This window comes from Chelmon rostratus, chromosome 18 (assembly GCF_017976325.1).
Source record: "Chelmon rostratus isolate fCheRos1 chromosome 18, fCheRos1.pri, whole genome shotgun sequence".
NCBI classification, from domain to species: domain Eukaryota; kingdom Metazoa; phylum Chordata; class Actinopteri; order Chaetodontiformes; family Chaetodontidae; genus Chelmon; species Chelmon rostratus.
In genome coordinates this window covers 8,601,180-8,627,671 of record NC_055675.1, presented here as the reverse complement: position 1 = coordinate 8,627,671, position 26,492 = coordinate 8,601,180, and the positions used below count along the sequence as shown (strand labels likewise).

Sequence of the window (26,492 nt, the reverse complement as noted above, 5' to 3'; positions counted from 1 at the left end):
TAATAAAGATATCCCAGCGGTGCCGTCCTACCTTTGACCTCACCGGTGTTACAGGTAATAATCCTCCATCTGCCTGTATATCATCTTTTGGTTACATAATCTGACACAATAAGCAAACCTGTCACCAAACTGCATTAACCTGTTTGGTGGTAGGACATTCATACTGCACACTGTACACCTGACAGCATAAACCCAGTTAAACAGTTATTTTGTATTTAAAATAATGACTCATCTGATATAATAAAATATAATAGTAAATGTTTTACAGTTATATACAGTATATCCATGTAAAAACAAGCTCATTTTTTTTTCTTCTAATTATTTTAGCTTTTTCTCAAAAACACTTAAGATGAATCCCAGAGTAAATGAGCTGAAATACAAATTGGCCCCATTGTGGCTCCATCCATGCTCCAGTTTGTCTCTCTAGGTGTTGATGTAATTTCTTGACGCAATCTTTATTTGGTTTAAGAAAACAGGCACAGCAGGACACCTGCGAGATATTTTTTGTTCTGGCAGCAGGGGATTCTTTGAGTCTCTAAACACCGTCTAGCTTTAGTGTTGTCAAACAGCCTGCTGGGTTATAAGTTTACTTGCATCTTGGAGGATTTTTTCTGTGACAGAAATCAATACAGAAGTCTAAAATGTAAAAACGGTGCCAAAAGTCACAAGCTGGGGCTTTTGCATAGAAAGTGGAGTGGAGCACTCTGATCTTTTGCAGAAGTCATAGCGGCATGATACTCTCAGGTAAATAAAAGTCTTGCATTTTAAAATTGTATTGAAGCAAAAGTGCATCAGTAGCATCAAAATACTGCACACTTTTAGGAACAAACGTTTTCAATATGCAGAATAGGCCATTTTGGAATAACGTGTTTTTATTATTGGAATGCAATTTATGAGTACATCACTGTAATGTGACAGGTGGTAAAAGTGTTAAAATAAGGTAATGAGACTTTACTGATCTCCTGAGAGAAATCCACAAGCTAAATGTGAGCATAAATGCTACCTTATCTCAACCTATAATAATATATCCTAATTTATATGAGTTTAAAGTAAAAAAAAAAAAACGGAAATGCCCAACTAAAGTACTAGTAACTGAAAATTAGAGTACTTTTTAGCATGTCAACGAAGACGGAAGTAGCACGAAGGGAGTCCTCTCGCGCTCCCTGCCGCGTGCTGCTCTCTGTTGGCGGGAGTAGGTATTACCACTTTAAGACTGGGACGTACCGTATCTGCTCGCTGGACATTAGGAAATGCGTGTGTGTATGTAAGAAGTCGCGGCTTCGCTGTAGTTTGACCGCGACTGGTGGCGACCAGAGCCTCCCACAACCGCCTGGTGTGAACATCACCACCGGCGAGCGGCGGTCTGTCAGGCTATGGCTGATTCAACCGTCGTTACGCGTGAGTTTCAACCATTTTTTCCCGCCTCTGTGTTGTGAAGACGAAAAGGTGTAAAGTTAGCAGTGTATTGATGCCTGAGCCTTTAATATTTTAACGTTAGCTAAGATAGCATACAGAAGCTCAACTGATGGCGAAGCTTTAAAGGGATACTGCGCGCGCGCACACACACAGGACAGCACGGTGCGACAGCCAAACTTCACGATATGCTGTCAGTGTGTAGAAGGAGGGAAACATACACATATAATAAGATAAAATGCTATAAAAGACACTGACAACCTGCCTTTAAATGCCACTGTAAGACAATATGAAGCAGCAAGCACATGAGCCCCTCATTGTAAAGGTGTTTATAATGATTATGTTATATAATATAAATACAATATAAAACTAATTTTAGACTAAACTGCTTTATGATATCATGTAAGTTAGTATTCAGGGACTGACTGCAGCCCACTGCAGTTTATTGTTTTTTTGCACTGAACTAACAAAGTCACTGCACTTATGGCTTTATTTATGCTAATTATTCCTTTTTCCAAGATTTTAGCCAAATCAATTATCCAAGAGATTTTAGCTGCAGACTTTCTCTGCATTAAACATGAAAAACCTAAGCAGAAAACTGCATGTCATCCTTCAGAGGGCAAACTCATACTCATGAGCTTCATTGCCTCTCAAACCAAATGAACTAATTCCTATTCTGAGTATCTATAAGGGTTATATATGTCAGTGAAGTTCCTTGTAGCTTTAAGGTGTATCTGTAATATGTGAGATGGAAAAGCAGCATGTGTGTCAAAAAATGTATTTAGTTACTGTATCACTTTATGTGATCAGGATGATTGTTTTTCAGTACGCAGCCTGTGAATACTTTGAAACACTGCTATGGTCACGTATGTGTGAGAGAAGAGTGCTTAATGTGTCTCAGCATCAAGAAATACTCTTGTTCTCGTGTACTTCCGGGCGATGATTCAGTTTTATTCATAATCTTTAATATGCTGAGAGTCTGTCCATTTTTCATGGAGAGTCCACAGCACTCTGTGACTTGCAAAAGGCTGAATCCTCATGCTCACTGAATTAGATGCAGTCATGCAGCAATACGTTGGTTAGGTGTTCAGAAAGCATATAGTTATAATTTCTGTCTTTTATGCTGACTTTTGTTTCACTTCTCTTAAAATCTTGGATACGTTCACGTCCTCAGGCCTGTGAAAATCCTTCAAAGGAAACAGTATCTGACGGAAAACTTGCGCTCATGTCCACACACAATACAAGACCTGTGTTGAGGGCTCACAAGCACATCTTGCTTTGTTTGTAGGGGTCACAGACTGAAACATTTGGCACTTTGTATGGCCTTATAGGTAGAACAGACTGACAGTTTTTATTTAATCCAAAATTAAAGTGGTAGCTTGGTAGTTGACATTGTGTGTAAGTACTTTAATGCCATCTGGGAGCGTGGGAGTTTGGGGTTGCCGTGGCCACAAAATAATAGCAAATAGTTAGTTCGACACATGCCAGGCTTAACATTTTTTCAGAAACATATTTGCAATTGAGCTAAACAAATATTGCTCCAAAGCACACAGATATGGATGAGGTGGCTTTGCTGGTGAAAGCTCTGGGGCTCTGCCATTGCTCGTATTGGGCTACATTGTTAAAGTTGTCGCAGTAAGAAGATCCTCTGCTGCTGTCTTCTCGGCAATTAAGACGCTATTCTTGTTTCACAGGTGGCGAGAGCTGAAACAGTTTGATGATTACATGATTAGTCATTTGGCAAAAAAAAAGGCAACAATGCTGATAATCAAAAGCGTTTTTTTTTCCAAGCAAAAATACCAAGCATCCCCTATTTCCATCTGCTTTTCTTTGTTTAGCTGATGATGGCATCTTGGGTGTTCTGACACTTAAAAACCAAGTGTTTGATGGATTCTTTGAGAAAACAACCATCAGATTAAACAATAAAAGAAAGAAAATGTTACTTGCATTCTACACATGACAGTCTTGTAATTTAAACACCACAACCCAATTTATTCATCGTTCGTTTGAATCTGAATATCTGCTTTCCAAAAAGGATGATTCCAGTGATTCCATATCAAGTGCAAGCCTTCTAATAAGAGGACTGTATAGATACAGACATACCAGCCTGCACAAGGAATATTTTACATAATGCGCCATCTGAGACCTTGGTCACAGTGTCAGAGCTACCGTATGAAACAGTGATTGTGAGAGGTTTCATCTCCACTTATGAGTAACCTCACTTAGTGACTAAATGGATGAGGGACCAAGGGTTCAAGTGACAGCGCTGTCGGACTGAAGTAATATATTCAGCAGTAAAATCACAACTAAACTGGAATTACATAACTTCAAAATTAAATTAGTAGTTGTCTTTAATAATGATGTCAATGGATAAGATAATCTTTTATTAATCCCCCAGTGGAGAAATTTACAGTGTTCCCAAGTTTGATTAATTTATAGTAGTTTTGTGTTTCTCAAGAGTGTCCTCTATTGAAAGACTCACTCTTGCTGTGTTATCATCAGACCCAATGTTACAGGCCCGGGGGGCCAGACCATTCCAACCAGGAATTTGGCCCTACCTAGAAAAATCTGCATTATCATTGTTATTATCATATATAACAATAATAATGACAGTAATTGTCATTATCATGTATCCTATATATCCGTTCTTATCATATATGATATTGTTATCATATATATTGGCCCCATTATCTCTTATCTCCTCTCTCCTCTCCACCACCACTATCAGGGTCTGGGTCAGCATTCTTGCCACCAGCAGCTACCTCAGATCCGTGTAACTCCAGATTACATTTAACCATAATTAAGGACAAATGTTGTTCTGAAACCCCTTTCAAGTGTTTAAGGAATAGCAACAATGCAAAGTAACAGATCTACTGTCTGACTCAGGTCAGCAGGTGCCCCCGCACACTGTGAAATATGAGAAGTTGGCTTTGCCTAAAAAAAGTACTAAAAAAGGCAATTAATTGCCTCAGAAAAAATAAGTACATGAAACTAGATTAATTGATAGATTGTGAGTAAGAGAAATGTATTTTCAGAGTCTGCAATACTTAAATTAACTAGTTCAACGAACGTAATCTTTTTAAGTTAGCACTTTAAAGCCATGCTTTGTGATAACTTCATCTTTTCTTTTTGTGTGCACTGCTTGATACAAATTGTACTCAATTTAGCACTCAGAGTTCTCATGGTTTTTAAGGGTAACTTCAAAATTAAATAATTTTCTAGAATGAAGAGAATTCTTTGATAACACATTACAACACTTAATACTGTATCTGTAAGCACATTGTGAGAATAGTAATAATCCCCTAAAAACAATGCATTGAGAACATTCACTGAGTTGATTAGTTGCATTACGCAACTAATGCTGAATCCTTCCTTAGGCACATATTACCGGTAATTGATTTGTGAAAATAGACATAAGGGTGCATATGCAACATGCACAGGGCTCCATTGGAAGCCGTGTTTCCAGCAGGTAGCAGCTTTTCACAGTAGTTTTCCTCGAGGTCTTTCTTCAGCTCAGTTATTCAGCAGTTTGTGTCTCTAGAAACTAGAAGTTTTCTAGTTGATCAGGTGATTTCAACTTTCCAGCAGACAGGTTTCACATCAGGCCAACTTGTGTCAAGTCCAAGTACAAATGAGATGAGGTCTGCAGCTCTGACGTCATGTAAACTGTTGGACTTCTACTTTTTAAATACAACATAACGAATAGAAATGTCTGCAGACAATAAATGTGAATCAGTGCATGTTTCAATCAACTGTCCCAGAGCACATGACAAGATTGAATCATTAATTAATCATCAGCGTACATGATGGCATCTCATTCTCATTGCTGCTTCTCACCTACTGTAACTGAGTCAGTTTGTCTCTTCTGATCCTCGTGTGCCCTGTGGTGCTTTTATTTGCCGCTGGGATGATACAGAGGAGCCCAGGGCCCCCCCAAAGGCTTCACTGTGTGGCAATTGTTCTGTGCTAATTTGACTCACTCTAACTTTGTTTTGGAGTATGAGAATGCAAAGCACAATATCAACTGACATAATAATAATAATTTGGATGATCGCTCCAACAAGCAGTGAGCTTCATGTTTTCTTCTGAAATATCCAGTTTTGTCCCACAGCAGCTAGTTTCCATGAAAATGTTGCACAAACTGTAATGTATGTGTGAAATGTTGGCAAACTGAGACTAAACAGATGAACACTGAGAGCCGTCCGTCCAGACCTGAGCGTGTGATAGGGTGCCACGTACAGACGATAAACCTTTTAGCTTGTTGTAACAACGTGGCCGGACCTCTGAAGCCAGACTTCACTCTTTCTTTATTGTTGTTTTCGCCCAATGCTATCAAAGGAAATAATGTTTTTTCTTCATCCTTCCAAAGTTTATTGTGGGTAATAATCATTACATTCTCACATGGCTGTCAGCATCACTAAAGACTTTTAGTTTTATTGTATGCGTGGTGGAAACATCAAGTTTGTTTTACAAACCTCAAATAACACTTAATTGGTCACACAACAAACAGGAGGAGAATTAATCTTTTAAATGTATCATAAATCATATATAGGAACATATAAATTAAATTTCTTAATTTCCTGTTTGCCTTGATCAGTGGTGGAAAGTAACTATGTATATGTATTCAAGAACTGTACAATTTTGAGGTACTTTTTTCAGTACTTCCGTTTTTTACTTCAGTGCAAATATTGTCCATATTAATTTGCTACATTTATTTGATAACTTTAGTTACTGGTTAATTTGAAGATTAAGTTTCATAATACAAAATATAATCAACAGATAAATGCTCATCTAAAATTATTGGTTATCATAAAACTTTATTGACCCCTGAGGGGAAATGTGAAACCTACCCAGCAGATAAACTATATAAAGTAGCCACACCCTTTACCAGCTTCAACACTGAAGGGATGAAGACCTGAATTCATCAATAACAAATCCAATCCAACTATTCCAAGCCTTGAATTTCTTTTCCAATAACAAATATACACTATACTGAACTGTGCCATTCTGCAAACTAAGTACTTTTACTTTTGGTGCTTTAAGCATATTTTGATGACAATACTTTTGTACTTCTACTCACATATGTAAAAGTCTAAGTGCATAACTTTTTCTTGGAACAGGGTATTTCTCCGTTTACGGTTTTGCAACAAAAAAGGATACTTTGAAGCCACAGCAAAAGGCAAATGAGGTGATACTTCCCTTGGCTACTTCCTCCACCTCTTTATCAAACAAACTTTAAAGTATTTGGATGGATATTTGTTTATTTATTAAATCAACAAAAAAGTACATTCACTCAGTATTTTGAGTGAATTTTGCTTGGCATGACAATGTAGTTTGGAGTTTTGACCACTGGATGGCGTAGATGATACAGGATTCCCGGGTGGACAACGCGGAAGTGTCCTAACATTGTTCCTTCAGAGACTCCGTAGAACAAACCTGCTGCTCTGTTTTGGGACAATTAACCAGCCGTAGCTGGTTACCGCTGTAGCTCACAATACAAAACTGTTACAAGGTAAACGAATTAGTTTAATTTTACTGAAAATTTAATGGCATTAAATAAATGCGCGGCATATCGTCAGCGACCGGGCTTTGACACCGGACAGCTAACATCGGTCTGGTCGCCCCGGGAGCTAGTTTAGTAACTGCTAATCCTGCTAGCTAACGTTAACTTTAAACGCAGTCTGACATCTGGCTGTCACAGAAACCGTTTAGACTTACGTTGTGCAGTTGTGCTTTAGCTACATTTAGTTATAATGTTTGACCGGCTAGTTACTTTCAGTTTGTTAAACTTGTAGTGACCCGCTGGCAACTAGCAAAGCTGAGTTGGAAACTAGATCACTTGACGTTTGTCCCGTTGTATGTCCGCAGATTGTGTGATGGTGCTCACTCAAAGATGACCTGCACCCTACGCCTATGACCAACAGAGAATCCATACATTTAGTAGGCCAACTTTGAGGTAAGCATCGTTTTGAGTAGACTTGAGCCAGTCGTAATAAATTGTTGTGCGATTTATGGATCAGTCTTATCTCATTAATCTGCAGGTTCCACACAGGGTGACCGATGCTTTCTGATGAGCTTGACTCCAAACCGGAGGTAATCTTTTCAACACTTTCAGGCTCCATCATTATTTTAGAGGCAGAAAGCCTGTTTGTACTTAGTATCATGCTGTGAGGCTCTTCTGTTTGTCTCCTCTCAGCTGCTGGTGCAGTTTGTACAGAACGCGTCCATCCCGTTGGTGCGGGGTCTGGAGGACTCAGAGTCCAAACACTCCTGCCTGCCTCTGCTGGCTCCAGCTGAGAGCTCACTGTGCAGCCCGCTGGAGCTCACAGGTCAGCAGCGCTCACTGCCCTTGTCCTGCCCCCCCAGGCCGAAACACTAGCAGTGGTATTCAGAGCTTACTCATGCCGCGCAATCCCACTAGTGATTCATTTTTATTATTTAGCAATATCACTCTCACCTGGTAGTTTACAGTTGTAGTAGAACAAAAATCACACACAACAAAATCAGGGTTGGGACTTGCAGGGTACCTGAAAGTATTACGTAGTGGTGTCATAGTCCAAGATTGTCATATTTGCTTTATCACTCGTATCTGTGTAATTGTGTAATTTTTGAAAAGCCATAAACAGTTGCTTTATATTGTTAAAATGCCATTTGAAGGAGTTTCCATACGTCTTTGTCATAATGAAAATGCAAAAAAGCCACAAACTGTGGTAGCTGTTTTCAGGGAACAAGCTCTTGCCAAATTGCATTGTGTGTATTTTTAAAGCATATAAATGTATTTAATATTTTTTTGCTCATTATATGATTGAAATGGTTATTTATGGATGTACATTTTAAACTTGCATTGTCTGTAGTACACTCGTGTTTACTAGTCTATACGATCACTGTGCACTTATTGTACCTGCCAATCAGTGTCAACCATAGTTTGATTATTTGCCTTTTCCTCAGATGGAGGCCTAAGCCATGAGCCTGAGAGTTCCCCCTCCCTGTCAGAGTTCGGAGGCGTGTCAGAGCGAAGCCCATTAGTGGTCCAGACACACTCTCATCCACAGGCCTCACCCAGCCCCCCACCCATCCTCCATGACCTACAACAGTCAGACAGCACTTCCTATGTCTTACTGAATCTTGCAAAAGGTAAATGAACACTAAACAACCAATCTTTAACTATTCATACATGCCAGAGTTCAACAGAGTTCACACTTACCTTTACAAGTTTGCCATTTTTCCCTATTTTTTTACAGTTAAAAAATAATCAATAAATCAATCAATAATGAAAGTAATGATTAGCTGCCACCCTAACAGATACGAAACATTATTCCTACATGATTAATCATTCCCTGATTGATTTCAAACATCATTTGAAAAGGTCGAGAAGTTTAACATTAAAACTCTAAAGTCTGTACTTTGTGACTCGCACGGCTCCCCATTCTATCCACAGTGCTAAAAAGAAATGGGGTGACACATTTTCCTGAACAAAAACCTGTGAATTATTTTGGCTGGAAGAAATGATCCTTGGCAGGCACATTCTCTTGGTTCATCAGCCCTTGGCAGGAGAGCCAAAAAAATTAATTTTGGTCCCTTGACATGCACCTTTTGTGCAGCGTTCTGTCTGTGACTCGGTGAGCGATGTGCAGGAAAAGACTTTCCAGTAGACAGAATCATTTTCTGTCTATTGTTACGTTAAATTCAAATCCCGAATAAAGATGTTTTTTTTTCTAGCATCTTTATGTGCTTTTTAAATGTGTCAGTTGGCTTGCATCCTCTCAGCCTTTCAGAATGAAGCCATAACATTGAACCCAAAATTGCTGAGTGTGATGGTAGGACAATAATGAATTCAGAATAGTGACCTTGAGGGGCTCAGGCTGTCAATGATCTTGCAGAATATTGCATTGGCCTTGACTTTCTTGTTTCATGGAGATTCTCCTGCCTTTTGTTCCTGCTCAGGCATCACAGCCTCTTCAGAGTCGCTGATCTTCGCTGCAGATGGCGCCGGGGAGGACGACGATGAGGGGGTCTCATCAGGGGACTACGGGATGGATGGCAGTGCTCCCTGGTATCTGCGGGTACAGGAGCTGGCGCATGACAGCCTTATTGCCGCCACGCGGGCACAGCTGGCAAGAGATGCCAAGGCCAGCCAGGACGCCAGAGCTGCAAGTGTCAGTAACGGTAAAGACAACTTTGTCCTACAACACAAGCAGAAATGCTTTTAGAAGTCTTTGACAGTGGAAAGGAAAGTCAAACAGGAAGAGAAGAAAGAAAATAAGAAGAAAATACTTTATTTTGTTGCTGTTCATGGTTGTGTGCAGTGGCACTGGAATGTGCATTACAGCCAGCTATCTGATGTAATGTCAAGTTTAAAGGCAAAATGAGAAAAAAAATAGAAACTAAACCAAAAAGTAAGCCTGTGTATGAGAAGCAGCACATTTTTATGGTAAGACGACATTATCTGGTCTCCTTATGGCATGCATCAGAGACAGAAAGAAGAGAAAGGAGGTCAACGAAGAGATGAAAATGTAGTGTAATCAGCACCGACTTTGAACTGTGTTCAACACTTCTCGTTGTAAGTCTTTCTATCAAAATGAATTTGTAGCTTTGTCTGCATCGGTTTACAAGTCTGACTGCCAACATCCAGTGCAGTTGTGAATGACACATTACTGCGAAACACTGATCATGTTTCACATCTTTTCTTGTGCTGTGTCTGCAAGGATTTAATGTTCTTTTAGTAATGTGGTGAATGCAGGCTTCAGAGAGGGAGACAACCCAAACTAATCCAGCAGGCGGTTATCTTAGCCTAGCACAAAGACTTGAAATGAGGGGAATAGCCATTATCTCAAAGGTAACAAAATCAGCCTACCAATACCTCTGATGCCAATTAACATGTTGTATCTCATTTGTTTAATGTGTACATAACTGAAGTGTAAAAGGACAATTCGACATCTTAACAGGGCTAATTTTTCCTGGAATCTTCACCAGTTGCCTGGCAACTGCTCCCCGCCAAGAAATATTCTGATAGCTATTAATGTAATGGTCATCCTATATTCAGATAAACTGCCAGATCTGAAAAATTTGATAGCAATAATAGCACAAATGATAATGTTGGCCTGTAGGTTTGTCTGTAACACCTCACCTGACAATATTTGGTTCATTCTTTGGTCTTTTTAATTCTCAAGTATTAAAAAGCATCTTGGTGGGTCACAATTATCAGCTTTCTAAATAAATAGAACAATGAAATAGAAGTTTAAAAATTAAATTAAAGCTGTTGTGTTGGTGTCTTATAAGATGGTGTCTTAATCTGTTGGTCACCTAGTTAAAAGTTCTCCGTCCCTTAATCTCTGCTCACCCTCGTTACTGTAAAGCTCTCTTCTCTGATGTAAGACAGAGACTCCTTTCCTGATGGTGTTGATGATGTTGACCCGCACCAGGAGCCAGAGCTACATCACAGCCCGATTTGACTTCCCTCCACAGGCTGCCTGTTAGATAATGATTTTGCCCATGACATTCAAGGCAATTTGGCTCTTGGCTACATGTCTGATCTTTGAACTCCCTCTGAGCCGAATTGCAGCCGGAGGTCCTGGTTAGAAAACGGATATGAAAGTGAGCTCCTAGTTTATTTCCTCCCATCCCAACAGTTTATGATCTCCTCCTTAAATGCTGCTGGATTGTACACACTGACTCCGGTTCTCTGTTTTTTTGTGCCACTATCAGTTAGACCTGCAATAATAAGTCCATTAACTGATTAGTAGATCGAAACAAAATGAATTGCCAACTATTTTGATCATCGATTAATCATTTCAGTTATTTTTCAGGCAAAAATGTTTGCTTGTTCCAGCTTTTTAAAAAAGGATTTGTTGCTGTTTTTTGCCATTTATGGTAGTAAATGAAGAGTCTTTGGGGTTTGGACTGTTGGCTGGATGTTAGAAGCAATTTGAAGATGCCACTTTGTGCTCTGGGAAATTGTGATAAGCACCTTTTACATTTTTTTTGACATTTTATAGACGAAACGATCAATCATTAAATCATGAAAATAATCATCAGATTAATTCATAATGAAAGTAATCATTACTTGCAGCCCTACTGTCAGTGTACATTGTCTTTACTGTCATTTTTTTGAAGCATTAGTTATGTGTGCGTGAAGTTATGTGTGAAAAACTGCTATTTACATTCAGTTAATCATGGCTTTCTGCATCTTACAATTTGCATATTCTGCATTATGACATGTGGTAGTGGTTGAATTCCCTACATTCTTGGAAAAGCTGCTTCAGTGCTTATTGTCCTGAAGCAAAAGAGATACAGTTATCCCACAATTCTTTACTCAAGCACTATTGAAAAGTGGCTGTTTCTGACTTACCTCAGGTGATCATGTGGCCTAGTTTAAGTTCAGATGGACTCTGTTTACTCAGGTATTCTTTCTTTACCTCCTTATGATTCCCCCACATTTATCCTTGACCTCATTATATTTCTATCAGGGCAATAAGTAAGAACACTTGGCAAAGGAAAGAAGAAAAAGTGTTTAGACTATGAGGATCCAGCCTTGGGTGTCTTTGATATGATCTCCCAGGATGAAGGTCTTTACACATTGCGCAATGGAAGAATTCTTCTGAGCTAGTGTGGCATTTAAGAAAGTGCTTGAAATACTTAGTTTAAATGAAAATGTCTGCAGCAGACTGTGTTTCACTGTGGGACTAAAACTCCACTATCTGAGCCAGTGTAATGGCTGCCCTCCTGCTAACTTCCATTAGATTGGACAAGTTTCCTTCAGCAGCGGGGTATCAGTCATAGGTGCATTACTGCCGGCACGCCGGAAGCTAAATTGAACCTGTTAAAGTTATTCAAAGCGGGGAGTCCGAGCAGGTGAAAAGGGAGTGATTGCGTTCGGCTTCGGGTTGTTTTCTTTTGGCTGTGGTTGTTCAGCAGGTCTCAATCAGTAACCGATGATTAGCTTTTATACAGCCGGGCTCCAGAGGCCGGCCACCTGGCACTTCTGGATTGTTTTCTGCACATCTCCGCTCACTCTCCTCTTCTGGTTGCCTAGGTGACCACACACACAGCCCGACATCAGACGGGGACAAGCGGGAGCTGCCGCCTCGGACCAGCCGCCCCCTCTCCAAGCAGATCCTCCGCTGCTCATTCGAGGGTTGCTGCAGGACGTTCACCTGGCCGGCTCATCTCAAATATCACCTCAAAACACACAGGTAACACATAACACACACGGCAGCTGAAGATAATGGATCCAGAGCAGGAAGATTCAGCCCTGTGCAAATCCTGGCTGATGTGGATACTTTGTAAATAATAATGCAACCTTGCAGGCTAATGTGGTTTTCAACTTTTTATACAAGTAATTACACTCTGTGGCATTTTGATGTCATATGTGCAATCAAATCTTAGCTGTTAATAGCTAAAATTCCAAGCTGTTTCTACCTGTAAAACCAAAATGCATCACAGATTTTTGTAAACTTTTTTGTTATCTTGCACTTTAAAGCGCAAAACATCGCTTTTAAGTGCTTCTGTTTCCTATTTCTGAAAATTGTGTTGTTGCTTTATCCAAACAACTAAACCCATCACAAATGTATATAAACCAGACTGAGTGCTGTTTTACATTTTCAAGAAATATCACAAAAAAGTCCTATTAATAACAATTTAATAATGATAATAATAATAGCAATAAGTTTCACAAATTCCATCAGATTTTGTCCAACAAAATTTATAATATCACTGACCAAAACATGTATTGTATAATCCTAGAGTAATCAGAGTAAATACTTATTACATAATTCATCTTGTCTTCTTTTCCAAGCTTTTGAGCCTAAATTAGTTGATCTTTAACTTAATTTAAAGTGACAACTCTTAAGTGTTCTTTGTATGAGACAGATGTGCTGGATCAGAGCTGTGCAGATGTTTTCCAGCTCAGTGAGAGGAGTGATCACACACTGTTTGGCTGCTCTGTCTGCCTCCACCATAAACAACCTGTGAAAAACAGAAGAGACACAGCTGAGGATCAGAAAGAAGTGTGCACTCGTACTGCAGGAGCTCTCTTAACATCGGTGCAGGAAATCTATTTGCGGTTGCCCCGTCTGATCTCGCGGTGGGCTTGTGCAAATGAATTGTGTGCGCGGGAGACGCTGAGCCTTGTTTGTTTGGTTATCCCAGGAACGACCGAATGTTCAGGTGCAGCGCAGAGGGCTGCGGGAAGAGCTTCTACGTGCTGCAGAGGCTGCAGGTTCACATGAGGACTCACAACGGCGAGAAGCCCTTCATCTGCAAGGAGAAGAACTGTGGAAAGAAGTTCACCACCGCCGGAAACCTGAAGAATCACAGGCGCATACACACAGGTGGGGAGCAGGAGATACCCGCCAATAAAAGCCCAAAAACGCTGGAAGCAATAACTGACTCAGGCCATTTGACTCTGCTCATTTAGTGCTTCCTTGGTGCAGTCAAGGCTGGAGATTTGAAGTGTCAGCAGCACTGGCGCCTCCATTCCACTGCTGCAATGACTAACACTACTCTGTCATATTTTATTTAGGGTGACATTAAGATTTTGATGGCCTGTTCCACAGTCTGCTTCTTCTATCGAGGGACCTGTTAGCAGGCCAGCTACGCTATTCAGTGTTTATATTTTGCCCATATGTCTGGAAGAGCAGCGTTCTATGAGCTGTAATATCCAGTTAGTTGAATGAAATTACATTACATTTTTTATGTATGTCACAGTCAGTCAGTAAGCATAAACAACAAAAAAGCTGCATTCTATGCTTCCAGTGATTTAGGCTGTTGAAATCCCTTTAAACATACTCTGCAATAATGAGTTTACTTCATGAAGTCTTTGTGTTGTGGAGTTCAACTGTGTGTGTGTGTGGTGGGTGGATGCTTTCAGGAGAGAAGCCTTTTCTGTGCGAAGCAGATGGTTGCGGGCGATCCTTTGCAGAGTATTCCAGTCTACGAAAACACATGCTCGTACATTCTGGTGAGTGGGACAGAGTTTACTGCTGTACAGCTGAGCACACCCCCCACTCCTTTTATTGCAATTAGTGTGCTACAGATATAGTATAGAATCATGTGCCTTGAAGAAATGCATCCTGCATCAGTTCAGAGGGGATCACATGATAGTACATCTGTTTTTCTGTGACGTGTCTGCACTTCCTAGGTGAGAAGCCTCATCACTGCGGGATCTGTGGGAAGACTTTCTCTCAGTCTGGCAGCAGGAACGTCCACATGAGGAAGAGGCATGGCGAGGAGGGGCTCAGTACTGAAAGCAGAGAAACAGGTCCTTCTCCCTCACATTATCTTTTTCTCTCTCTCTGTCTCACATACACACATATAGAGCAGTAGGTGGTTATGCTAATCCTTGGATTATGTAGCTTCAAGCAGCCCATACATTTTAAAATGTGAATAAGGATGGTGTTGGTTTAAGTTACTTTTAGGAACATTCCTTGAATAATTAATGCCTTTTAGCACTTAAAAATTTATCATTCAAAGTTTTATTCTTCGGGGCCAGTAGCTGAATTGTTTCAGACTGCACAAATCTCTGGAAAAGCAGAGACAGCACAACTGAGCAGCAGAAATGGGCCTGTTAGGCATCTTGTGATGGGGTCAGACTCGTCTGAGAAGTATGTAATCACCAAGTTCAAATGGCACAGTTACTCAGATTCACGTCTTCCAGCTTCACTTTCCTCACTCAAAAGCCTTCTTGCCTTCACCTTACAAATTACTGCGATAAATGAGTAGAAATCTCTCGCTGCAGCTGTGGGAAATGTACTCAAGTTCAGTCCTGCCTCTGTTCTTTGTATCAGTTTCAGCACCTCTTCAGATTGAAAGCATCTCTCAGTGAGCTCTTTGCATTCCGACATATGGTCTAATTGTACAAAACCATCCAAAATTATTTATTTCTTTATTTATTTTAGCCATGAAACAAGAGCAGACAGCGCATTTGCCTCCTTGTCACATTTTTGTACCAGTGGGAAGCACCACAGCTGAATCACCACAGAGGAAACGCTGCCAAAGCTCTAATTATAAACAGCAGATTTATTCGGGTCAGCCTCCCCAAAGACGCTGGTCTTTTGTAAAAGCAGAGCAAAGGAAGATGCCGCCTCACAACAGAGGGGTAGTTTCTGTGTTATTTACACTGGATGAATTATTAAGTCGACTGTGTTGGAATATCTAACAAACAAACAGAAAAATACTTTTTCATGCGATAGTCAAAAGGTGACTTAGAAAGTTAGCAATGACGTTTCAGATTTGGACATTGATTTGTTGGACTTGCAGTAAATCGTTGGCTCTAAGTCCTGTTAAAGTTGTGGATGAAGTGCAGCGTGTGTCACTCTGTATTCATACTTCTCATAAGTTTGTTGGCTGTTTGCGACCGACAGGAGAGGCTCTGACACAAAGCAGCCTGCTGGAGGCAGACGGTGAAAATGGAGATGGTATGGTCACCATGACAACAACCGTGGAGCCCATGAATCTTCACCACGCCATGCTGAGATCACCAGGTAGGTGTTTTTTTTTTAATATGAATGGCAGGGAGACACAGTACATAGAGTTTGGACAAAGGACATGTCGCAGTGCTGTAACCCTCATTATTCTGTTAATGTCAGAGGTGCTGAGTCAGCTTGTGGTGTTGCTAATGTCCTGCTAAGTGTTTTTCAGTCATTGCTTGTGACGGTCCTGCTTTCTTGCCTTTGCCTAAGTTGTCTCGACTTGGAGAGGTTTCCTTGTTGATTTTCGAACAAAGAACCAACAAGTCAGGCAGCAGCTCTCAGGCCTCTTTGTACTGGAACAGTGTACTTTGCTTATGTTACCTTTAAAACTCTTATCTTAAATTGATTGATTGTCTAAGTTGAAGCCAGCAGCTTGTTGGTAGCTTGCTCTTCTTAATATGACTCAGTTGTGTTAATGCCTTTGACATGGTGAGTTAGAAGATCTTTGTGACTTCTTTTCCTGCTGCACTATATTATAAATTACTGTTTCTTATAAATTACATTTTTTAGTGTACCTAACACCAGCTTGTTGATTCATGATGAACCTTTCAGATTCTGATAAATGTTAACATATGCCTCTGCTGTTGGCACATATGTGCACGTTTTGGTACTGTGATGCTGTTTATACTCTCTGTGATGTGTATCTTCGACACTGCAAGCAATCTGCTTAACAAACCTCTCCCCGTCTGTCCTGCCTCATTTATTCTTGATCTTAGTCCTGCTGTTCAAAATTGTGGCTTCCAACCCAGCTATGATTTAACTCTTGAACCATTACTTACAATAATATTTTACAATTACAGTGCTCAACAGCCTAGTGACATGCTGCCAATTCTACTACACTCAATTAACGGTCCCATGATGCTCAATATAAATCTTTTCTGAATTTTGATGCATGACAGTGACAATGAGAGGTTGTAATATTTGTCTGCCTATGCTTCTATTGGTTTGTGCAGAATATTTTATGATTTTTGCATACGTAAATGTTTAGATAGATAGCATGTAAATTTTGTTCCCATTTGACAGAACCTAAAGAAGGCCGTATATAATGCTTATAGATAGCATTCATGCTTGTGGCTGCCGTTTGCCTTCAGCTCTTGCTTTCAGGGTTTAGGTTAGAAAGGCGCTCTGGCAGGAAGCCATGAAGGCAAACCACTCCCACGTGCAGTATTCCCCCGCCTTGGACTTTCACTCAGAATACTTTTTATAGGCTCAGTATTACATCTTTGTCTCTTTGTATGTCCTCCAGCTTCTCTGAAATTAGCCCGTCAGCATTAAAACCAAGACATAACTAAGTGAAAGGTTGCAGAAACTCAAGGACAAATGTTTTAGTCAAGTGCACTGGAAGGTGTGTTTCATCTCATGACTGAAGGAGTACCTGACTGCATGTAGTTAACAGACTGGTAGGTCTCACACTGTTAGACAGCGTCCATGTTAACAGGTTGTTTGTCTTTGAACTCGTCTTTGTGTCCTCCCTCCAGGCTCTGCAGACTCGGTGGTAGTTCTCTCTCAGCCACATGAACTGGTTACCATGTCGACGGATGGCCACGCATATGGAGAAGATGTGGTGGCGCTGCTGTAGTCTTGTAAAATGTCGCACACTGCCTATCTCAGCAGCACTAGATTGACTGTCACAGTGTACCTAGCATAGACATCTATATGTAAATAAATTAACCATCAATTTTCATCCCTGTAGATATTTGTAATTAGCAATCAATGATGGTTTTATTTTGACAAGTGTGAAATGGCAAAGTTTGTACAAATAACCTTTTTCCTCAAGTTTTTGAAAACAAATAGTCCCAAAGAAACACTGAGACGGGTTTAAAAGTTTGTGAAAATATACTGACCATGCATTATGTGCAGTGTCATTGTAAACAGAAGTCTGGGGCAGAAATGCAGTGACATTTTTCTGTAATAATTTTTTAAAATATCATTGGCTGATAGGAATGACTGTCAAATTGAAATGTGTATACCCCATAATCCTTATTACTGATAACAAAACACCTAACACGTGAAAAATTGCTAAACCCCAGTCTATCACTTTGCTGCATGTAAACACTGGTCTTGCCAGCACAACCTGCCAGGCCACCCTGTTTATCAGCCTGAGTAAAACACAGAAACCTTTATCTGAAACCAACTGTGTACCCAGTGATGCATTTACTCAGTGTGTTACTGGTAACATCTTTCACTCAATTGTTAGCCTCAGTGCTTCACTCGGTCTCTGAGTAAGGCACACATTGCTCATTTACAGCTCAATATATTCACACTTAAGAATTGCTTTTCAAACAAAATTAAGAATTACTTGTGAGGTTAGTTCTGCTCTTGTGAAACAAACTGCAGATGTCCGGGGACGTTTGAAAAGGTTGTGCACATTGCTCCTGTTTGTTACTGAGCACTACCTAAGTCAGCAGTGTTTGTTCCTCTCTTCTCCTCAGTGGATCTTCAGGTTGTGGAAGTGGTCCAACGTGGCGCCCAAAGCCCAGCTTGACTCCACGTTGTTCACTTTCTTGGTCAACTAGGAGGGAAAAAAAAAAAAAAAAACACCAAATCACTCAAATGCCTTTTGTATTTATTAAAATAAAAAGTAACAGAATTCTTGTGTAGAATGTCCTGTTTTCACTCACTTTATGTCAGAGCATGAATTGTGCTTTTTTTATGAGGTCTGGGGCATCAATTGCTACAGGTTAATGTGTCAAAGTGTGCTCTACAATTTGAAAACCTTTTGTGTTTTAAATGTCAAGGGTGAGAGAAAAGGCTCAGACAAAGCCTTCTTTGCCATTACTGATGCACCATGATCTCCTTATCTGGGGTATATTAAAATGGCACAAACAATGCTAACTGGAGTCTATTTTAAACTGAATAGTGCTCATGTCTTTTAGCGTGTTCATTATTCATGCAACTCTTGTCTGAGTGACACAACTTTAAACATTTGTTTTTTTTACAATGCCTCAACCCTTTAAAAAAATGTTCTTTCCTCTTCCCTCTGTTGCGTCCATATAAGCAAGGCCTCAAACGCTGTCAACTGAGTTGTATAAAAAGGCCTCACCTGCAGCACAGTGCTCTCCTTGAAGCCGAACCCATCCTTGAGTAGACAGGTGATGTAGGTCAAGTCCATACACAGGAAAGAACTGATGGGAGGGTACTTGGTCATCTTATTGCACACTGAGGAGACAAAAGGGGGAATCATGTCTGTTAGGTTGGATAATCAGTCATCTGTATTCTGCTGAGAGGATGAGGGCAGGATTTCAGATAGCAGTGAGGACACAAGTTCAGACTACTGAGATGTACACTGTGTCTCAAGTACAGGGAGCTGCAGATCTGTCATAGTAAAGATGCATTGCTTTGCCCATCTCACCCTCTTTGGCTCTCTTTTTGAAGTCTCTGACCTCTAGCATCCCTCCTTTGACAGCATCTGCAACAGGGAGTGATAGGGGGTCATCTTCCTCACATTTAAAATGCTTTACCATTCATCACGAGAGTAGATCTACACGCATCTTTCCATAACACTAATAACAGAGCTTGTGCCCTTTCAGTTTGTACTGGCAGAGGATAGCAATTTCTCTAATAACTACACACCTATAGCTCATCAAATCCACTGAGACAGGTGCAGATGACTCACGCTGTCCTGCCTCTGTCTAGCAGTGGAACGGGTAATAACATCCTGCTGGGTCTGTATAATTATGTAAGGTGTGTGCGAGTGTGTGCTAACCGATAAGGCCTGCATCCACCGCTCTGTCAAAGTAATAGGAGAATGCATAGAAAACATTGCTGTCTTGGAGCTCATACGGCTGATGAATAATCCCCTTCACCACCTTAAGTACTTCCTGATAACAAAGCTTGTATCCTGCATAACCTGGAGAAGAAACAGACAGTGGTGTAAATTATGCATCTTATGTTGGAAAAACAATATGAAATGATGCGTAATTCAACTAAGTCCATTTTAATGGGCTTTGGAAACATTATTGCAGGTGTTTGTTTGCCATCCCAAAATTTTCCGTTTGAGGTTTTCACAAATCTGTAAATCTTACTCTGGACGTCTTCAAAAATCCTGGGTTAAACCCCATCACAATGAAATTGAAAGGGATGTTTAAAAATGTTCAATCCCACATACAGTATCTTTGGATTTACTCGACTCAACACACAGATTATACTCCAAGTAAACAGGATCTCACCATCTGGGTCCCCGCTCACTTGATAGGTCAGGCCTCCAAAGCTCCATTCATCCCTGAACTTCTTTGGCAGGCAAGAACTTTTAAAAACTCGCCACTCCAGCCCTGCGAGAGCACAGACATGACTCCTTTAATCTTCTAACTGGCTCCCCGGCCTAACGCCTGGTCACCGTGGTCTGAGACTGACTCAAGAACTCACACAATTTTCTCTGAAGCCCTTCGGTGATTCATCTCAGGCTCTCACTTGAATTGTTTATTAGAAAGAAAGATGAAGTACAGCCCACAAAAACATGGTTCTCTCTGTGCCTCCTTTACTCAGTATTTGGAGAAATAGGCCGGACTGAAAAAACACCAGAGAGAGCACTCGGACATCTGACTCACAGTTTCAGTGTCCTTTAGAGACACACTTACAATGAACAACACTGACCCACAGCTAGTGGCAAAGGACCACGTTTTCCTCATGTACAGCACTGTACCTTCTGCACCCAAAGCGCCCAGTGTGGCCAGTCGCGCTGCCATCAGTCCATTTCCAAGGTAACTGGATGAAGTCAAAGGATTGTTATACAGTTACAAAACCAGCCAGGAACAGACTGCGTATCTAACAGGCAAGTCATTCTGAAAATAGGCCAAACAAATGGTGTGCCTATTATTCACTTCCTAATGACTAAACAGATAATAGGAGTCTTCCTAATTAAAAACAGATCAGAGTAAAGTCACAACAACAAAGTCAGTTGCATTTGTAACATAACTCGTCAATGGTCAATCGTCAAAAAATGGAGGCCAATTAAAAAATTATTACAATATATGGAAATGACCTTGAGTAGAGAGCAAATTAGGATTTGATTTGGTGCAATCAGAAAAAATTCAAATGTAGGATTACTATGTTTTATGAACCCTGCACTAATTATGGAATCTGTTACCTGTGAGTGTACAACTCAAATGTTGAGTTGAAGATGTCAAATCTGGCAACGTAATCAGCTACAGGAGCACTTTCAATGGTTTTCTACAGTGAAACATGAAGGACATAAGAGGTCAAAATCACCACATAGTTTAAGTTGTCGGGAAATCTCTAAACATGCAAACAACCGACCCTCAGTTTTGGCAGGAAAGTAATCTGCGTGGATCCTCCTCCCAGATCCAAGATTCCCACTGTCTTCTTGGTTTGTGCTTTCAGGTGACCTGAAAGCATTTCCTACTTTAATCCAGCAGCCACAACAGAGAACAGCTAATCAGTTATACCTTAGATGCTATCTTCAAAGGGCCTATTTGACACACAATGTGCAACCCAAAAGAATAAAATCCCAACACTGAGCCTGATAAAGATCAGAGCTCTTCCCTTTAGGCAAATCATAATCATAGTTGTGTGTATTCAGCCTGCATTTGTGAACAAGGGTCTATAATAAGACATGTGACTATTTCAGACCCTATGTTAAATTTGGATATACAGAAGCTGAGCTCAAAAAACACATTATAATCAGGAAAGATATTCGGTGTGCGGGCAATTTGGACATGAGCTCACAGTACTTACCTGTCAGAAAGTTCACAGATATCCAGGCCAGGACTCCTACATTAAAGAGATTAGCAAACAGACAAATCAAGAAACAGAAAACTGTCATTTCAGGTGGAAAATACAAGCTCATTTTAGAAAAGCTGACGACAAATTCTCACAGAAATTACAATGGTTGGCATATATTACACATGCACAAACACGTGAGTAAGAGCTATAATTCTAAAAACAAGGATGAAATGCTGACAAATCAATTACACTGTGGCACAACAGACAATAACAAATTTTCACCATATAATTACAGCCTTTTAAGGTCACAACAACTTGAAGAGCAATTTCATTTTCTTAAGTGTCATCATAAAATACAGCGATAATCTACTGCAATTTAGTTAAACGTCTGCAGTAAACAAAGATCTTTACAGAAATTGCATAGCAGACTAAAATTAGGGCGGAAGGATCAGCGATGCCACCTACAAAGCGCTGCAGAGCAAGAGTGGCTGCCGTAACTGACGAATGTGTTGCTTGTCAGGGCAAAGGGTGGGCAGGCGTTACCTTCGTTTGTGCCGTTCATTATGCTGACGCCGTTGTCTGGGACCAAAAAGGGAGACTCATCAAAGACATGTTGAACCTGTGGAGGAAAAAGAAGAAGAGAGGGTGGAAGGAGAGAGAGAAGGGGGAGGACGGGGGAGGGAGAATGAGAGCAAGAGAGAGCAAAGGAAAACAGCAGAGAAATGGCCTTAATGTTATCTGCTGTAATGGTAGCTCATCCAGAGGTGCCCTGCGCTTGAACGGATTAATTAATTCCCTCAGGGGGATTAAAAAAGTATCACTTATCTTCCAAGGTGCCCCAGGGCCATCCATTACTATCTTATCCCCTCCACACTAAGCTCACACCACTATGATAACAATACTCTCCCTCTTGTCCCTGTGCCACCTGCCATAGTGCTGAAGATGTCTCTGCCTGCTCCTTCCCTGGATAAAAGGTGCCACTTTCCTTTGAAAGTGTCAGACAATATAGTGCCTAACAATTCCCCTATGATAAAGAACTGCAGTCTACTTTCCAGAGATCCCAAGAGTATGTCATGTCTCAGAACCACTGCAATATTTTACCTGGTCCAGAAGAGCCTGGGCTTTGTCTGCGGGCAGCAGCCGAAGTCCAGCTGTGGCTCGTAGGACCACTGGAGTTCTCTTCCACTCCAGACGAGGGACAGTCTTCTTGGCCACCTTCAGCAACATCCTAACTGTGTGTCCAGCCTTTAAAAACAGAGACAATGCTCACTACAAATCAGCACTGCTCAGAACTGGCTTGTGACAACAGGGTGACTGGTTATAATTGAGAAAACACTTCAAGTGTCACATATCAGGCTGATTGAATCTTCCCATGTTTGTCGTTTTGCATTTCTCATGTCCTACTTTTCATTAGTGTGGGTCCCTGCAGAGGGAGGTTAGGCAGGGTTTCTGAATACAACACAGAGCCAGCAGACCTTTGCCTACAGCTCAGGGTAATTGATTAGATTTGACAATGAACTCACCATTTCAGGGGAGTCGGCATATGCTGACAAACCAGGCTTTATGGAATGGAACATCTCATTGTCCAACACAGGCAGCTCCACTAAAAAATACAAGATCCACCCACATCAAATATGCAGCAGCTATTAAAAGCATTAAGATGCCTAAATCTGCTTAGCATACAGCGCGCAGAGTATATCCCCTTATTATTCAAGATGAGGCGTGTTGACTCGAATCTGACAAAATAGGATTATTACTTAAAAAGTTAATGAAGTCAAGTATAACCTATGTCCCCTGAAGTGAAAGTGTGCAGGTTTACACAAGTGAGAGGCTGTAAAGACAAAGAGAAAGCTGAGGGAAGGAATAGAGACTGCAGAGCAGTTTGTTACTCTGCTGTTTGCACTGTAAATTAACTGATCTTCTGCAGCATTTCACAGGCAATCTAAATACACTGCATGACGCCCCTGTTGTAGTATATAATTTAACCTGCCTCTCACCCTGATTTCATGAAATAAGTAAAAGAGCAGAGGGAAGCAGAGTAATCTGAGGCGATGTCCAGCTCTGCCCAGTATTACCTGAGTCACTGTGGATGAAGGTGTAAACGTGGATGCGTGTCCCTGTGCTCCCTGCATCAAACATCACTGCATAGAAGATGCGGCTGTGGTTTGCTGGTCGGCTGAGACTGGGAAGGATGCTCCCAATGCTGTTGGTCAAATCCAGGAGAGAGGTCTTGGCCTGGGCTCGGCTCGGCCCAGCGACAACAAGCAGGACCAGGAGTAGAAGTGGCCCGGTGAGCTTCATCTTCATTCTGGAGAATGACCAAAAAAATAACAGGTTCTTCTTGATACGGCACCACAGCGCTGTTATTCTACAGAATTGTTTTGAACTGCTCAAAAAAAGCAGCTCAAACTGTTGCTGATTAGCATTGGGAGATGTTAGATTACAGCATGACAAGCAACGGAAGAGTACCAAGCCATAGAGCTATTTACACCAGGACATTTTGACCACTCCCAGCCAGACTTTCCAACCAACCACAGACACATATCCCAAAATAAACCCCTCTACCTGCTGAGTCAACTCCTGTGAACAATTTGGAAAACATCACAGTCTCACCATGTTGAACTTGCATCTGTGGAATTTAATACTTTGATCTTCATATTCAATCAATACACAGAAATTCAAGCTCACTACAAAACTCACATCTAATGTGACAAATTATGATTTCTTACAAGCCAGAGTCAAGCACCGCTTTGTGGGAAACCCCTGCCGAGACACTGTCACCCCGCTTGCATAGAAAATTAAGAGACAGACGGTGTTTTTAACATGAGAAATTTTACTGCCTGTGAATTCCACCTTAAGTTTTAAATTTCAGGCATTTATCTTGCACTACTGTCTCCAGCAAGTCGCAAAAATTAATAGAAATGCTACAACTGGATACGTGACTGTTATGGAATCTATGTTATGACTTTACAGTTAAAGGACCATCTACAAACTGGGCCCTGTGGCTCTGTCCCTTTATTCCTTTATCATTTATTTATCGCTGAAATGTTTCAGAAGCTAAGTGGTGTCTATAAAGAAGAGTAATGACTATAGATGAACTCCTAAAGGTTTTATTTGCCTATTGCAAAGGGTGCACACTTCCCTGTATAACTTCAAAATGAATCTAGAGACCGTTTTCATTTGTGGCTTGATGTTTACTCATTCGAAGCTACTCTCTGCTGGAAAAGATGTAAATAAACCACCCTTTGTTAATTAACAGAGCCAGCTATGCATGTAAGACGCTGCCAAATGTTTTGGGAGATGCGATGCAATCATGAACTTTCCGTGACCATCTCATCATGCGAGGTGCTTCACCCCCCCAGCATGTGAGAACAGCATGTATTAAAAGAAGTGCGTTCTTTGTGCTTTTGGAACTGTTGTTTTACTGATGTCTCCAATGACTTGTATCAATGTAAAGTGAATCTGCGGCTCCAGTGGGGACAGTACGCTCTGAAGCACAGCACAACAATGAACTGTGGCAGCCTCAGAAAACAAAGAACACGATTCACTCAAATCACCTCATAATCCTTTTCAGTTTCTGCAACATTTTTACAGAACTTGCTTGTAGCTCTATTACATCTTAATTCCCACTGCTGGCTAAAGGCATGCAAAAGAGACCATGCTCTCAAGGTCAGAGCGTAGAACTAGTCCCCATTTCAAAACAGTGCTCTCACAGCTGTATGGTTGAATAGCTGTATTAATGTGTCTGAAGGGAATTTATACTGGGAACAAACAAATATGGATTGATCTGATCTGTCAAATCTGAGCTTTTTTTCTTCTTCATTTGTTTATCATTGCATTGTTCGACAAGACCATATAAAAGACAAGCATTGGAGTTAGTATAATATTATATAATATTCTCTGCTGCCTCCCTTAATAGTGAATTTTAAAAAGTAGTTTGCTGTTCAATTGAGATTTTACTACTAAAATAAACGTACTTTTACTGTCGCAATAACAGAAACGAAGCAGAAAGTGCATAAAATCTACTGCTACGGTGTCCATACAGGTAATAATCCACTGTCAGTGATGCATTTGTCAGTGAACAGGTGCACGATGTTATATTAGTCCTAGTCTTCTGGCTGGATGTGAGGTCAGTAGATAGAAATGCTGTGTAAAGGAACAGTCTGACCTCAATTCAATGAACAGGTTTGATATACACAGCGCTACAGTGTTTGCAGAAGACAAACGCGTGTATTTCAGGTTATTAATACACCATGTATTGTGTTAAGTCAGCCTTTTGATGAGCGAGAACTTGGCACCCGAGTATAGTATCTGCTCCTTAGTCATAGGTTTAAATAACTATCGTTAACTTTTGTGACTTAAGTGATAAGATTGAAGCGATAACTCACTAACGAACTGTCCGCAACCTCCTAGTTTTTTCCACAACACTACACAAGAGACTTAACTTCTGTCATTGCAACAAAATTCACAAGTTATCGAGGCGTTCATTAACCGTAGCTTAGCTTCACAGTCTATTAAAACGTTGGCTAGCATGAATGCTACACCAGAGACAGGCAGCCGGTGAAGTTTGTCAACAAGCTAGTTAGCCAAAAGCCGCACGTTAGAGCCGGTTCCTCGAGGAAACTGAAAGTGGAGACGAAACGCCAAAGAAAACACACCAAAAACACACGGTGGAGAATGTGTAGCTAACGTATGGGAGTGTTTTATGGACACGCTCCGGGCTCACCATGATGTCGGACTCTTGTCTTCCGTCACGCTCACGCGCCTCGCAGCTGACCCCTCGTGATGTCACCCGCGCGGCGATGAAGTCGTTTCGAGTCTCGTGCAGGATTCGCCGGTGAGTATCAGAATAAAACATGTTGATGGCAAAACAAACTGCACACAGAGAATAAAATGCCTGTTCCGTCAATGGGAAAACCCCTCGGTTGT

The 26,492-nt window shown here is 40.8% G+C and overlaps 2 protein-coding genes across 3 annotated transcripts; one reads left to right on the top strand and one right to left on the bottom strand.

Annotated features, from left to right (window-relative positions):
• Nucleotides 1-1,253: 1,253 nt before the first annotated feature.
• Nucleotides 1,254-18,635, top strand: znf410 (zinc finger protein 410). 2 transcript variants are annotated; one of them, XM_041958066.1, is made up of 12 exons: nt 1,254-1,398; nt 7,282-7,369; nt 7,455-7,506; nt 7,610-7,742; nt 8,362-8,547; nt 9,358-9,579; nt 12,446-12,605; nt 13,561-13,742; nt 14,282-14,371; nt 14,552-14,671; nt 15,774-15,893; nt 17,360-18,635. In XM_041958066.1, the coding sequence occupies exons 3-12, from the start codon at nt 7,474-7,476 to the stop codon at nt 17,458-17,460; spliced, it is 1,347 nt and encodes a 448-aa protein (XP_041814000.1). In that variant the 5' UTR covers nt 1,254-1,398; nt 7,282-7,369; nt 7,455-7,473; the 3' UTR covers nt 17,461-18,635. The 2 variants fall into 2 exon arrangements, with proteins under 2 accessions (XP_041814000.1, XP_041813999.1); XM_041958065.1 differs by lacking the exon at nt 1,254-1,398 and adding an exon at nt 6,823-6,925.
• LOC121621584 (ectonucleoside triphosphate diphosphohydrolase 5-like) lies at nt 17,355-26,333 on the bottom strand. The gene is made up of 14 exons (XM_041958067.1): nt 26,290-26,333; nt 23,639-23,871; nt 23,087-23,166; nt 22,665-22,808; nt 22,107-22,182; nt 21,576-21,611; nt 21,138-21,226; nt 20,968-21,050; nt 20,524-20,585; nt 20,051-20,152; nt 19,588-19,731; nt 19,234-19,290; nt 18,925-19,040; nt 17,355-18,393 (listed from the first exon to the last, which is right to left on the bottom strand). The coding sequence occupies exons 2-14, from the start codon at nt 23,868-23,870 to the stop codon at nt 18,310-18,312; spliced, it is 1,305 nt and encodes a 434-aa protein (XP_041814001.1). The 5' UTR covers nt 23,871; nt 26,290-26,333; the 3' UTR covers nt 17,355-18,309.
• Nucleotides 26,334-26,492: the final 159 nt, after the last annotated feature.

Coding starts and splice junctions, on each gene's coding strand:
- znf410 (XM_041958066.1), top strand. CDS start 7,474: ATGCTTTCTGATGAGCTTGACTCCAAACCGGAG. Junction 8,548..9,357: donor CTTACTGAATCTTGCAAAAG/GTAAATGAACAC, acceptor GTTCCTGCTCAG/GCATCACAGCCTCTTCAGAG. Junction 13,743..14,281: donor TCACAGGCGCATACACACAG/GTGGGGAGCAGG, acceptor GGATGCTTTCAG/GAGAGAAGCCTTTTCTGTGC.
- LOC121621584 (XM_041958067.1), bottom strand. CDS start 23,870: ATGAAGATGAAGCTCACCGGGCCACTTCTACTCCTGGTCCTGCTTGTT. Junction 21,612..22,106: donor AATGAACGGCACAAACGAAG/GTAACGCCTGCC, acceptor TCTTTAATGTAG/GAGTCCTGGCCTGGATATCT. Junction 21,227..21,575: donor ATCTGTGAACTTTCTGACAG/GTAAGTACTGTG, acceptor AAATGCTTTCAG/GTCACCTGAAAGCACAAACC.